The 13,095-nt window shown below is 46.2% G+C and overlaps 2 protein-coding genes across 2 annotated transcripts in view; one reads left to right on the top strand and one right to left on the bottom strand.

Moving 5' to 3' along the window:
- The window catches only part of mRpS31 (mitochondrial ribosomal protein S31), a 72,179-nt gene that overhangs the window by 22,613 nt on the left and 36,471 nt on the right, over nucleotides 1-13,095 (top strand). The window lies entirely within an intron of this gene.
- Nucleotides 1,512-12,512, bottom strand: LOC123745909 (uncharacterized). The gene is made up of 5 exons (XM_069314385.1): nucleotides 12,467-12,512; nucleotides 11,309-11,808; nucleotides 9,652-9,797; nucleotides 5,633-8,745; nucleotides 1,512-4,909 (listed from the first exon to the last, which is right to left on the bottom strand). Exons 1-5 carry the CDS (start codon nucleotides 12,510-12,512, stop codon nucleotides 4,698-4,700), a joined length of 4,017 nt encoding a protein of 1,338 aa, XP_069170486.1. The 3' UTR covers nucleotides 1,512-4,697.

Genomic DNA, 13,095 nt, shown 5'->3' with positions numbered 1-13,095 from the left:
AGTCAATATTGACTGTAAGAATGTGCGAGAACGGGTTGATTTAACTGAACTCTGCTGTAGACCAGAGCGCATGTGTTGATTATTGACCTAAATGATGTCCTGTAGATTCCAGTGACAGCTTGGTGATACCTCACATGCAAGACCTTGTTAGTTAGACCTCTGTTGCACACCGGCGTCCTCACGCTGACTTCACATAATGTAAATATGCTTTAACCTTTGGTAACTTTAGCGAGGAGACGCGGGAACTTTCTTTCGTCTCCTTAGCTTTTAATACGTTCTCGTTAGTGCTTTGCCTCTTGAATTTGCTTGTTTATTGCTCCTGTGTCGTCACGATTGAGGAGTGCCAGTGTCGTGGCACTATGAGGGGGGGGGGGGTAGTCACCGCCACACGGGGAGGGGGGGCGTTACCCCCTCTATATCATAACTGTACATAATGTAGCCAAATATATATATATATCCTGTGGCGGTGATCTCGCATGTTTTATCAATTCAACTCAAATGTATTTTTTCTGATAAAGCTAATATTATTAAAATAAAATAAGCGTGAATGTTTTATTGTTTGGCTTATCCTAAATGACATTTTTTTTAATTATAAAAAATGTGGTTTTGATATTGTTTTAGTTTTGACAGTTTGAACTGTAACTCACTATTGCCATTAAAGATGAGAACTAGCTGGTATTGGATTTATATCACAAGGTAATAATTGCTGTTGTCGGTGACAGGAAGCCTTTATATGATACATTATGCCGGGGGACAGGTAGCCAGTGTACATATACATATTAAGCTTATATCGAGGTCCCCCTCCCAGTGTGACCTCCCTTCCCCGAATATATATATATATATATATATATATATATATATATATATATATATATATATATATATATATATAGCTGACTCCCTGGTACCTTTTTTTTACTGCTAGGTGAACAGGTGCATCAGGTGAAATGAAATGAGAGTTTAGGTCAACCAGACTGTGAGTCATACGTCAGGCTGCGAGCAGCCGCGTCCAACAGCCTGATTGACCAGTCCAGCAACGAGGAGGCCTGGTCGACGACCGGGCCGTGGGGACGCTAAGCACCGAAACCATCTCAAGGTAAAGTAACCTCAAGGTAAGCTAAATTGGATTATATTTTACTTTAGTTCTCCAATTAAAACCACTTTATTTAAGTTTTCTGTGATTATTGAAAGAAAATGAAACGGTTTTTGATTCTATGTGGGACTTGTTCAAACTTTCCGCATATATACTATATATGTGGATATATACTGAGGTATATACTGTCATTATTGTGCAGATCCTCACAATTAGATACTGAAGGTAGATCATTATTGTGAATTTGATTAAGTTAATATTATGTCAGATGAAAACTATAGAAGAAAACAAAAAAATATATAAGAAATTCGTAACAAATTTATTGATAACATCAGGAAGTGGTAAGCTACATAGAGAAAATAGGTTTTCTTGAAGCATATACGAAGGGGAAACAAAATTATGTTGGTTTTCATTCTTATTAGCTGTTGTTGCTTAATGTATGGTCAAGAATTTATATTTAATGTTATGTTGACATATTAGTTAAACCTCCCTAAGCTGTTTTTAATTAAATGGAGTTTGTGCACGTGTTTAAATTCACCTGTGTGTGTAAATAGCTCCTGGTCCCATCCCCTCCCAATCTCTCGTTTACCATTATATTATAATGACTACCAACAAACTTAGGCTACATAGTGGCAAATAAAATAAAATTTGTTTCCTTCGAATATGAATTTTGCATCGTAAGTTCACATACTGTTTTACATATTAGAATTAGTTAAGTATTGTTGTTATACCAAGAATACTTTTGAAGCCATTTGGCTATAGCGTTAGCTTTTAATTAATTGAATTTGTTTATTCTGCTTTACTGTGTCTGTATACTTCTATGCCTATACGATGAGTGTAGATGCTGGTGCTACTTGTAAATTTGTATGAAGATATGCATGTATATGTATTATACGTACACTAGTCGTATTCGTACGTTTCACCTTTTATTATAATTCATACAGACCACATTCAGACTCCTGCACAAAAGACCGAGCCGTCATATATAAGGTTCTCTGGTTCTCCCAACATAATCATTAACCCTTTCACTGCTCCAGTTGCCATATCCCATTTCCCCCCATTTTATTTAACTTTTTAATCATGAACACCTCGACGTAGAACTCCTCAAGAGCTGCGCAGTTTAAGGGTTAAAGCAAATACAACTAACAAAATGAAAGAAAAAACAAATGCTAAAAGTCTTTAAAATTAATATCTGAATAAAATACATTATAAAATATATAACTTTTCATAGAAAAATAGTATGTCTATGTACAAATTAATAACAATATATGCTTGACCGTCTAACACAAACTATGTAAGCTAACATTTAACTAAACAGCTTGAAAGGCTGTTATTTGCAAGCCTTCAGATAATTCCTTCTCTTGTTTTTATTTACATAAAGTATAACTTGATCATATGTAACAAAAGCTCATCTCTTCTTAACAGAGAGATGAGCTGTACAGGAAATAACAGTAATTTACAACAGAGCAATGGGACTAGATTACCTCAGAGACCTTCTCTTGTGATCTAGGCCTCTAGGGGCTGTAATGACACGGGCCATTCCAACATGGTCTACCGACACGGGCCGCTCCAACATGGTCTACCGACACGGGCCGCTCCAACACGGGCCACTCCAACATGGTCTACCGACACGGGCCGCTCCAACACGGGCCACTCCAACATGGTCTACCGACACGGGCCGCTCCAACACGGGCCACTCCAACATGGTCTACCGACACGGGCCACTCCAACATGGTCTACCGACACGGGCCGCTCCAACAATAACAAACCTTATGGACCGTATTAAACTATGAGGAACACTCGGACATGTGTCCTATGAACACTGCTAGACTTCTTGGGGTTAGCATTGTACAAAATATTCATACAGTAACGAGGGGAGAAGCCTCATTAAACTTACGATACAAAATCTTAACATATTGTGTATCCAAAAGCCATGTTTTATCCAATATTAATTGGTTTGGTGTATTAATTTGGTGGCAATTATTTGTATTTGCATTACACAGGTGAAGCATTTAAACAGGTGTGGTTCGAACACAAGGCAGCAAAATAATAATCGGAAACCGTTCGAACTAAATCAGTTGCGAGTCGTGTCTACGGTGCTTTTATTTCATAAACAGGTGTTTGGCTTGTTGGATTAACAAGTTTTCGGCTATTGTTTATGACGGGTTCGTGGCACGGTAGTTACCTGCTCGCTCCACACCTGGCCGGTCATTTGATCGGGAATCTAGCCCCGCATAGGGAGGGTCGACTGCTCACCCAGCTGTACTTACGAAGAAAAAGCTCTCAGTCTGCTAGCAGGAGTCAGAAATCATCTACTCCTGTACCCATTTGGTGTCAAAAAACAATCGCGTCCTTATCGCTGGACTCAACACCTTCCAGACAAGGTGAGTCGTTGAGCAGTTAAACTATGTGAGCTGAATAGCGCGCAGGATGGTGAGGATACCACCTGACTTTACCAATATGATAAGCTTCATAGCGCACCTTTACCTCAGGATGTCTGAGAACTTATGACATACAACTGAGCATCATCAGTGCACATAGCGGCTGTGGGCCTGACATGATGTTGGGTTTCAATCCTAACAACTGGGAGAGTCGTTAAGGGCTCCACAAGCTCACTGAACAGCCTGTAAATGAAGTAATGTATAGTCCTGAATAAAGTTCAGGACTTCAGTAGTTCAGTAGTTCAAGTTCAGTAGTTTTAGTGTGGATTCACTGAGAAGTGAGGTGCATTACTTTGGTCTGGTGTGGATATAGATATATTTTTAATAAATTTACCTTGCTAATAAACGGATTGCGAATCGGATAGTTTAAATAATTGTAGACTTCTCCTCCCTCTTAGGAAGCTCCAACCCCACAAAACATTAACATTTCTCAATGATTTTGGGTATATGAAGACACCATCGTCGTTATCATTGTTCGTTTTCCAGAATTCTTAAAACCGGAGCAGATATAACATTAGCTGAGAGAGCAGGACGTGACCCCTGAAGAAAATATTTTGATGGAGTCTGAGAAAGACACGAGTGGTGAGAGTTGACGCACCACGACCTGCGTGTGCACGGCGTCGTGTTGACTATCCTCGCGGGGACTGGTGAGGATCAGTCAAGGGACCCAGCCGAGGCCTGATGGTTACTTGAAGGTGGGATGACACGTGTAGTGGTGGTTGTGGTAAGGCCGTGATCTGGTGCGCTGGGATGGGCGTGGCGTAGTGGGCGGGGAGGGGCGTGGCGTAGTGGGCGGGGAGGGGCGTGACGTAGTGTACGGGGCCAGGGGTGACACGGTGGGGGTGGAGGGGCGGGAGGCGGTGCACGGCCTTGAGGTCCGGCTCGAAGGAGTTCCGGTGGAGTGGGACCCCCGGGTGGCCGATGGCGGCATTGACAGGGTAGAAGAAGGGGGCGTCCTCGCAGCCGAAGTTGTACCACCAGTCACACACGAAATACTTCTGGTTAAAGATGGTGCCGTTGGGGCAGAGGAAAGAGTCCTGACGGCCGCTGCGGTGACAGATGTGGAACACCTGTGGGAGGAGACAGAGAAAGAGAACCTAGATGCTGGTGTGAACGACAACAAAAAACACAATAAAATAAATAAAAGACGATTTCGCAAAAATCTACGAGCTCCTCTCGCTGCCATTACTAACTGAAGCGCGGGTGATGTACGGTGGGAACACTGACCCTTCACCCAGAACCCCCTCCTTCCTGTAACCCACCTGGCACCCGGCCTCCATGTCGGCGTAATATCCGGGAAAGTCGGCGACGAGGTCACAGCCGAAGGAGGTGAGAGGAATGTAGCTGAGGATCGGGTAGTCTCGCCCGGCCCGACCTGCCCGCGGGAGAGGGAAGGACACAGGTGTTAAACTGTCGTCTCCAGCACTATGCTCACACGCTTCTTACACATCAACATTATTTTAGTTACAGTCAATATTTTAGTACACAAACCACCAAAATAATTTGTTCTATCACACTATAGCAACATCCATAATGCTAAAATGTTTTATATAATTTTATGTTAAATTTTAAATGCTTAAGATTGATTAAAAGAGAAAGTGTTCCCCAATTTTTATAGTATTTACCGTTTGTGTCTTCAGAATCGAGCTATTAGCTCTTGGATTAGAAATTAGCATTTCAAACAAATCTTATTTTCCTATATTACGTCTACTACATATATCTTTCTCAAACACACACACACACACACACACACACAGGTGCATATTTTTCTGATAGGTGAACAGGTGAATCAGGTGAAAGAAACTGCTCATTTAATTATGCCTCGGCCGGGACATGTATACTCACCTAGTAATGCTTGTGGGAGTTGAGCTTCGGCTCTTTGATCCCGCCTCTCAACTGTCAATCAACTATTGTACAGGTTCCTGAGCCTATTGGGCTCTATCATATCAACACTTGATTGTGTGTGTGTGTGTGTGTGTGTGTGTGTGTGTGTGTGTGTGTGTGTGTGTGTGTGTGTGTGTGTGTGTGTGTGTGTGTGTGTGTGTGTGTGTGTGCGCGTCCTCCACACCTTGCGTGGCCGCCAACACCCGCCACTCACCAGGTATGCCGGCAATGTACCCGAAGTCAAGGATCTCATTATCATCGATGTTGTAGTCGAGCTGAGGGAGGAGGTGTGGGCGGCGCAGGGGCGTGCGGTACGGGGCGTAGTCATAGTCCTCGTAATAGTAGTCGTCTTCGTCGTCGTCATCATAATAGTAATAATCATCGTCGTCGTCGTAATAGTCGTCGTCGTCGTCGTCGTAATAATCATCATCGTCGTAATAGTCGTCGTCTTCGTCGCCGTATTCATCGTCGTCGTATTCGCTGTCGTCGTCGTATTCATCGTCGTCATCGTAGTCATCGTCGTCGTCGTATTCATCGTCGCCATCGTATTCATCGTCGTCATCATAGTAGTCCTGGAGATAGTGTGGCGCCGGCGGGCTGGTCGCATGCTGCAGGGACGGTCTAATGCTGACGGGGAGGTCGTTGTAACCGGGACTGTAAGCCATCGGGGTGTAGACAGGAGGGGCGTAGGTCGTCTCCTCCAGGCCAGGGGGATGAGAGGGACGTTGTCGACCGCTCCCCGGGTGGCTGAAGTCCTGTAGCTTCTGGCGTTCAGGGTCAAGATGCGGTTTATAGGTGGTGGCGTAGTATGGGACAGCTGCGGTGATTGAACCATTTGGAGGAACGTATTCTGGCTTGGGAGGTGCTGGGGGAACGTAATCAGGCTTAGGGGAGACTGGGGGATTGTAATCTGACTTTGGAGAGGATGGCGAGATATATTCTGTCTTAGAAGAGACTGAGGGTTTGTGTTCCGACTCTGGGCGTGGCGGAACATATGTCTGAGGTTCTATATGCACCGTTGTAGGGCCCCTATAATCAGCAGGGGCACGATAGTCTTGATGGGGAGGGAGGTAGTCGGACGATGGCTTTTTGACTGGCGGCAGGAAGGTCGGGTCAATGGGCTCGTGCAGCGGTGGTGGGGGCGGATGATTGTACGATGCTTTGGCTGAGGATATCAGGGAATTTCTCACTGGAGGCTTCGGGGGAACGTAAGCCTCGCCTTTGAGTTCGATGGTAGGAAGGTATTCTCTGTCTGGTGTGACGGAATCGGGATCCGGAGTCGACCCAGGATGCAACGGCTTACCTTCGGGACGATAGCCCTCAGGTTCTGGTGCATTATATGAGAGCTGAGGACGCTGGTTTGTAACCTCAGGGGAATTATATTCAGGGTTTGGGTTAAAGTAGGTTGTTCCGGGGGGGTGGTATATAGCTTCGTAATCAGCAGGAGGTTTGGGGCTAGATAAATGCTCTTTTCCTGTAGAGTGGTCTGGGTGGTAGCCAGGAGGAGTGCGGCTGGAGGAGTAACCATTAATCTTTTCTTCTGGTTCTGCAGGGCTATGACCTTTTTGTAGGTCTGCCAGCCAGGTCGGGAGAGCGGTGGTGTGTTTCGGCGGAAGGTATTCCTTGTTAGGAGTCTGGTAACTCTGCAGAGGTGCCTTGTAGGTCGCTGGAAGTGGTGATGGAGTCCCAGCGTACTCGACAGAAGGAGTCTGGCGTGAAACTGTCGAATAAGCAGGACTCGGGGTCTGGTAGTTGCGATGGGGAGGGATGTACGTTCTCGGCGGCGTTGTGTAAGAAATTGTCGACATTGTGGTCATCGTGAGAGAGTCTGAATGGCTATGTGGACCGTTATTTTTGGGAGGTGGTCCATATGTTCTTCCAGGTGGAGTCCTGTGCTGCTGTGAAGCTTTAGTGGGATGAGCAGGCGCAGCAGCGCCTTTATTTGGAGGAAGATAGTTTCTGCTGGGCTGAGTTGGACGCTTCCTTATCTTCTTCCTCCTTCCCTTGTTAGGGTGTTGAGTATGGGGACGCTGTGATGGGCGTCGTCTACTCCCTGGAGATCCACTCTCCTTATTGGGAGGGAGGTAATTCCTTGATGGTACAACATAGCCTCCTTCCGGAGCCTTGGGTGACATACCTGGCGATTGAGGTCTCTTAGGTGGAGCTATATATCCTTTGTTCGGTCGATTATTTTCTGGAGATTTCTCGTTGGTTTGACCGATACCTTTGAGTCCACCTTCCGGAGGTCCATATTTCCTAGTGGGTGGGAGGTGTTTATGTGGGGGCTCAGTGCGGGTCGCACTTGGTGGTTTATGGTCAGGTTTAGGCGCCACATGTCCTTCATTGGCTGGCAAGTACTGCTGGGGGGGCTCAGCCTCAGGCTTGGCTGGGTGTTCATGTACACTTTCAGGAGCTCCATATTCCATGCGCGGGGGCAGGTGCTTCTGGGATTGTTTCGTGTCCATCTCGACTTTGTGTGGAGACTCAGGAGCTGCATATTCTTTGTTAGGAGGGAGGTTTTTCTGATGAGGTTCTGCATATTCCTTAATTGGAGGCTTGTATTCTGGATTTGGTTTCTGATGGGGAACTGCTGGGTTAAGATACTCTTTATCAGTTGGTAGGTACTGGTCGGAGGGCTTCCTGTAGTCTGCTGCTTCTGCCGGTGTGGAATGACGAGGAATATCCTCACGGTTGGGAGGCAGGTATCCCTGCGAAGCCTTGTTGTAGCCTGTTGGAGATACACTGCTGCTGGTCTGATGGTGAGGGGTTGGTGCTATGACAGGTGTTGAGCGTGTCGAGGGAGGTCTGGCGCCAGGATAAGGCTCAGTGATGTGAGGCCTCTGAGTCGGCCTGGAGTCACCGCTTGAACCACCATGAGAAGTGCCTTCATCTCTGTTGTACTTGAAGGAGACAGGTCGACGGTACTGCAGATGTGCCTGGATGCTGAGGCGCTCGGGTGCAGGCGTGAAGTAGTGAGGTTCGTTAGAGGTCCTCCGGCGTACAAGACCACTAGTGCGACGCCGCTGGCTACCCGGCGGACGCTGAGGAGGTTGGAACACCAGACTAGACTTGTCGGCTTCGTGGTTTCTATTCAGTGGGATGTAAGGTTTAGCCTCAGCATTATCTTTATCGCCGGAGTGGCCTGGGGTTGCCAGAGCTTCCAGAGGGACGTACTCTGGGGACTTGGAAAAGGCATGCTGCTGGGACTTCCTGCTGGCAGCAAAACTATAAGAGTCCTTGGAGTAGCCGGCGGCGGGTCTGTGACGAGACGAATGACGGCGGTTCTTGGGCCCCAAACCAGTGTTAAAGCGGCCACTGCTAGACTTCCTGTGGAGAGGATATTAGCACTTCATTAACTATGCTCAAACTTTACAGGAAACTAAATAAGAACATAGGAATAAAGGACTATACGAGGCAACTTCTATTAATATCTACCCAAACTCATTCATATGCGTGATTAACCTGTACTTGAAACAATCGAACAAATCCACCTCCCACCACCTCATAAATCTACAACTAATGAGAACATGGAGTGCTGCTGCCCTCACGAGGATCCCGAAGTTCTCCGAAGCCTAACCGGGTTTTCACGCAATTCCTCCATGCACTCGGGCTCTGTAAACCGTGCGTAGGCTCGAACCCTCATCAAGGCCCTTGTGCATTTGTTTATTTGATATATCACGTTATTGTGATTTTTGTGTGTAATAACAGCTAATATGAGAAATTATATACGAAGCTTTCACAAAATGTAGTATATTAAACAAAACAGGATTTGATAAAGAAAAGTAATCTTTTGTTTAAAGCAGTTTTGGTGTTTTATAAAAGAGGAGCTAGAGCATGACGAGAAGAGAGACGTGAAGAGGCACATGAGTGAGTGGAAGGTATGAACAGGCAAGCAGAAAAAAGGGTGAAGTGGAATAAGGTAAGTAAGAAAAGAAGACAATGAGAGTTGAAGTTATTATAGATGGGCTGTGAACTGTGTGAGGGGATATAATGAGGGCTGAGAATTTCTGATGAGGAAGTTAATAGAATGTGACGAGGAAAGGGTATGAGGAGAGTATAAGTTGCAAGGAAGAGGAAGAAAGAAACAGAGATTAAGCTACGAAGAAGGAAGAGGAAAACGGGAAACATAAATTTAAGTTACGAAGAAGGAAGAAGTCTGCAAGACGCCGCAGTACAGGAGAGACAACCGCTTGACAAGGAGAACAACAGTAAGAAAAGAGACGTCGTTTATACTTGGACGTGTGGATGGACGGCTTCTTCTTGAGTCGGTACCGGATCCTAGAGGGCAGAGGAGCGCTGACGGAGGTCTCTAGATCCTGTAGCAGCTGCTGCCGGAGTCTCCGGGTTTCGTTGGCCGACATACACTTCGCCGACTGCTGCTGCGAGAGGAATGCGATAAAAAAGTCACAGACAAAAAGAAAAGTTTCAAGACTCGAAATTGCTGCTGTGTCACGGCCAAGATGTGTTTATAAACATAATGAAACACGAATCAATCAAGAAAAATCTAAGTCTCTGAACTGTTAAGGATACTATAATGTTTAAGTGTTTTTAAGTATACACAAACTAACTTGTTCGTATTTGTTGTTAAGATCGCACCAGACTGGTCATGGAATGTATGGCACAAATTAAGTCTTGTCTATAATTTTACCTCTAAATGAGATTCATAATAATTTGCATCAAATCTTACTTTCAGGCATAAGAGGGTTCTTATGTCTGCATAATACTAGTTGACAGCCACACTGGTAGACACAGACACACAATAATAGACAGACATACATTGACAGACACAGACACACAGTGGCAGACACAGACATAAACGCAGACAGTCATAATACTTATCTACCATTACGCTAAAAAATGTACTTTCTCATATCTTTATGGCTCATCTGTCTCTAGATTCCATCAATGTATTATTGTTATATTAGGCTTCATTTTAAATAATTTCTCCTTTTCCAATTTCTTTAGATATTCTCTCTTTGTCATGTCTCGCCTTTTTATAAAGTTGTGTGATAGAATGTCTCCAGTTCCTTGAGACATTCTATATCTTGTGTAGTTCTTGGACGACTCTCGCGGCAAATTTCTACATTTTATGAATCTTCCTTTATGTGGGTTTTAAGAGGTTGGATCCCACATCAGAGCTGCATATTCTACGACTGGTCTGACGTTGGTAGAGTACAGTATTATGAAGGTCTGCTTACTGAGATTCACGAAGGCTGTTGTGATCATAATCACTTTAGAGCCTGACGCTTACAGTGTTCAGTTTATCTGTTTGTTTTGTTTGTCAGTTCAGGAAAATGGTTAGTGTTCGTTGTCTGTCGGGTTGATGATCTTGTAACCTTCTTGGATGATCTTGAATGAATGAGATCTGGGATGATCTCGGACGCAGGTTCGAATCCTCATCACGGCCCTTGTGGATTTGTTCATTGATGATCATGTGTTCGGTGTTGCAGTGTTGGTGTGAACACGAGGGTCAGGTGTTTTGGGTGTGGACGCGCACTCTGGGCTGATGAGAGGTGCGAGTGAAGCAGAGGAGTGGAAGGTTATACTCACGTGGTGGGTGCAGGAGCCTCCATCAGACCACTCCAGGAACACGTCGGGCGCCGCCACCCTCGTCTCCACCACCTATACCAACAACACCAGCTGCAGTCCTCCACAAACCTCTCTCATATTATTCACAAAATATAGGGAAAACAAGTTGACTTTGAATTGTATATAATGAAGGTGAATGAAGAGTCGTGCCACAATAAGGTAGCCATGCAGACAGAAAGTTTAATGGTGTTTTGCTAAATGCCGTTCAAGAATGGATGGCTTTGGCGCAACAAGCCGCAATATATATATGTATATCAAAAGAAGTTCCGTTCGTGCCTGGGTTTGTGAGTCTCGTGTTTACCTTTGACGCTGCTTCGGTCTGGCTGCTGGCGGCAGAGTTGTCGACTGTTGCTGCTTCTTCAGCAGCCGCGTCTCCGCCTCCATTGAGGTTCTCCGAGTGTCCGCCACCGCCGAAGATCTTATTGGTGAGTTGGTGGAGGAGGTTGTTGTTCTTGAGGCGCCAGGTGAGCTGGTCTTGGGCACCGGTGGTGTTGGGGGGCGTGGCCGCCTCCTCGCCCGCCAATAGCATGCGGGAGGTGGCTGCAGGAGGGGCGGAGTCTTCCGGTGACGCCCACAAGCTGCCAGCATCACTTCTCTCTGATGCAGCTTCACCGGTGCCCGCTCGCCCACCGTCATCTCCTGGAGATGGGTCTTCAGCCTCATCATCATCCTGATGGTTCTCACCGCGAGTCTGGGCAGGTGGATGGTGAGAGTGTGGTGAGTGGGGTGCCCACCTCTCCTCGCTGAGGCCCACACCATCATCCTCGCCCACCACACCAGGAACGGCCTCTTCCCATACACCTGAGGACAATAGCAGTCTTAACATTTATATTACAATACAAATTAGATCTATTTTTTTTTACGGGCTATTCATGCCCGTGCCACCTCTTGGGTGGCTTAATCTTTATCAATCAATCAATTAGATCTATTTAAAGCTGGGATTTCCTTACGCCCATCCCAAATGCATTTTTTTTTTAAATAATCATTGCTTTGAAAATATTTGTTACTTGACTACACAATAAAGTCGCCCCTCGGAGCAAATTAGAACAGATTATTCCTCTGATAATTAGTATAATGAATAAAACTAATTTGTTGAGCAAATTCAAAAGGCTTGCATGAACTTGCCAATGAGAATGAAAATATGGACATTGAAACTGTATGTGATGTGTGTGTGTGGTGGGGGGGGGGGGGGGAGGGAAGGTTCTGATGTAGGGCTGACTGACGGAAGTGCATGTGTGTGACTGAGTTTAAGTGCAGTTACGGGATGAGAGCTATGCTCGTGGTGTCCCGTCTTCCCGGTACTCTTTGTCGTATGACGCTTTGAAAATAAAAGTGTGTGTGTGTGTGTGTGTGTGTGTGTGTGTGTGTGTGTGTGTGTGTGTGTGTGTGTGTGTGTGTGTGTGTGTGTGTTTGTGTGTGTGTGTGTGTGTGTGAGGGGTGCCACAGAGTGCCAGCTCACCCAGCACCAGCAGCACCAGCAGCAGTAGACACTGGATGTCGGCCATCACGTTCTCGCCTGCTGCTTCCCGCCTGAAAAACAAAGCAACTGTTATTATGGGTTTCATCGCCTGTTGGAGGAGGTGGGGTCCACCTGCTGGAGGAGGTGGGGTCCACCTGCTGGAGGAGGTGGGGTCCACCTGCTGGAGGAGGTGGGGTCCACCTGCTGGAGGAGGTGGGGTCCACCTGCTGGAGGAGGTGGGGTCCACCTGCTGGAGGAGGTGGGGTCCACCTGCTGGAGGAGGTGGGGTCCACCTGCTGGAGGAGGTGGGGTCCACCTGCTGGAGGAGGTGGGGTCCACCTGCTGGAGGAGGTGGGGTCCACCTGCTGGAGGAGGTGGGGTCCACCTGCTGGAGGAGGTGGGGTCCACCTGCTGGAGGAGGTGGGGTCCACCTGCTGGAGGAGGTGGGGTCCACCTGCTGGAGATGCATACAAAAAAAGTGCAGCTGATTCGCTTCGGGTCAACATCTGTTACCTCAAGTATACCAACTCGTGGTGACGTCAAGTTGTACGAACTGAAAATGTGTTTATTATAGTATTACGAAGAACGGGCATTTGTTGCAACAATGTCACTAGGTTGTGTATATACAT

The sequence above is a fragment of the Procambarus clarkii genome, chromosome 78 (assembly GCF_040958095.1).
Source record: "Procambarus clarkii isolate CNS0578487 chromosome 78, FALCON_Pclarkii_2.0, whole genome shotgun sequence".
Lineage (NCBI taxonomy): Eukaryota > Metazoa > Arthropoda > Malacostraca > Decapoda > Cambaridae > Procambarus > Procambarus clarkii.
Note: the sequence above shows the minus strand (reverse complement) of the source record. Positions and strands in the feature narration are given on the sequence as shown.

Excerpts from the sequence above, each read along its gene's own strand:
- LOC123745909 (XM_069314385.1), bottom strand. The coding sequence starts at position 12,512 with ATGGCCGACATCCAGTGTCTACTGCTGCTGGTGCTGCTGGTGCTGG. Across the intron at positions 9,798-11,308 it reads AGACCGAAGCAGCGTCAAAG|CAGCAGTCGGCGAAGTGTAT; the intron begins GTAAACACGAGA and ends TTCCTCTCGCAG. Across the intron at positions 8,746-9,651 it reads CCGTCCATCCACACGTCCAA|GAAGTCTAGCAGTGGCCGCT; the intron begins GTATAAACGACG and ends TCCTCTCCACAG.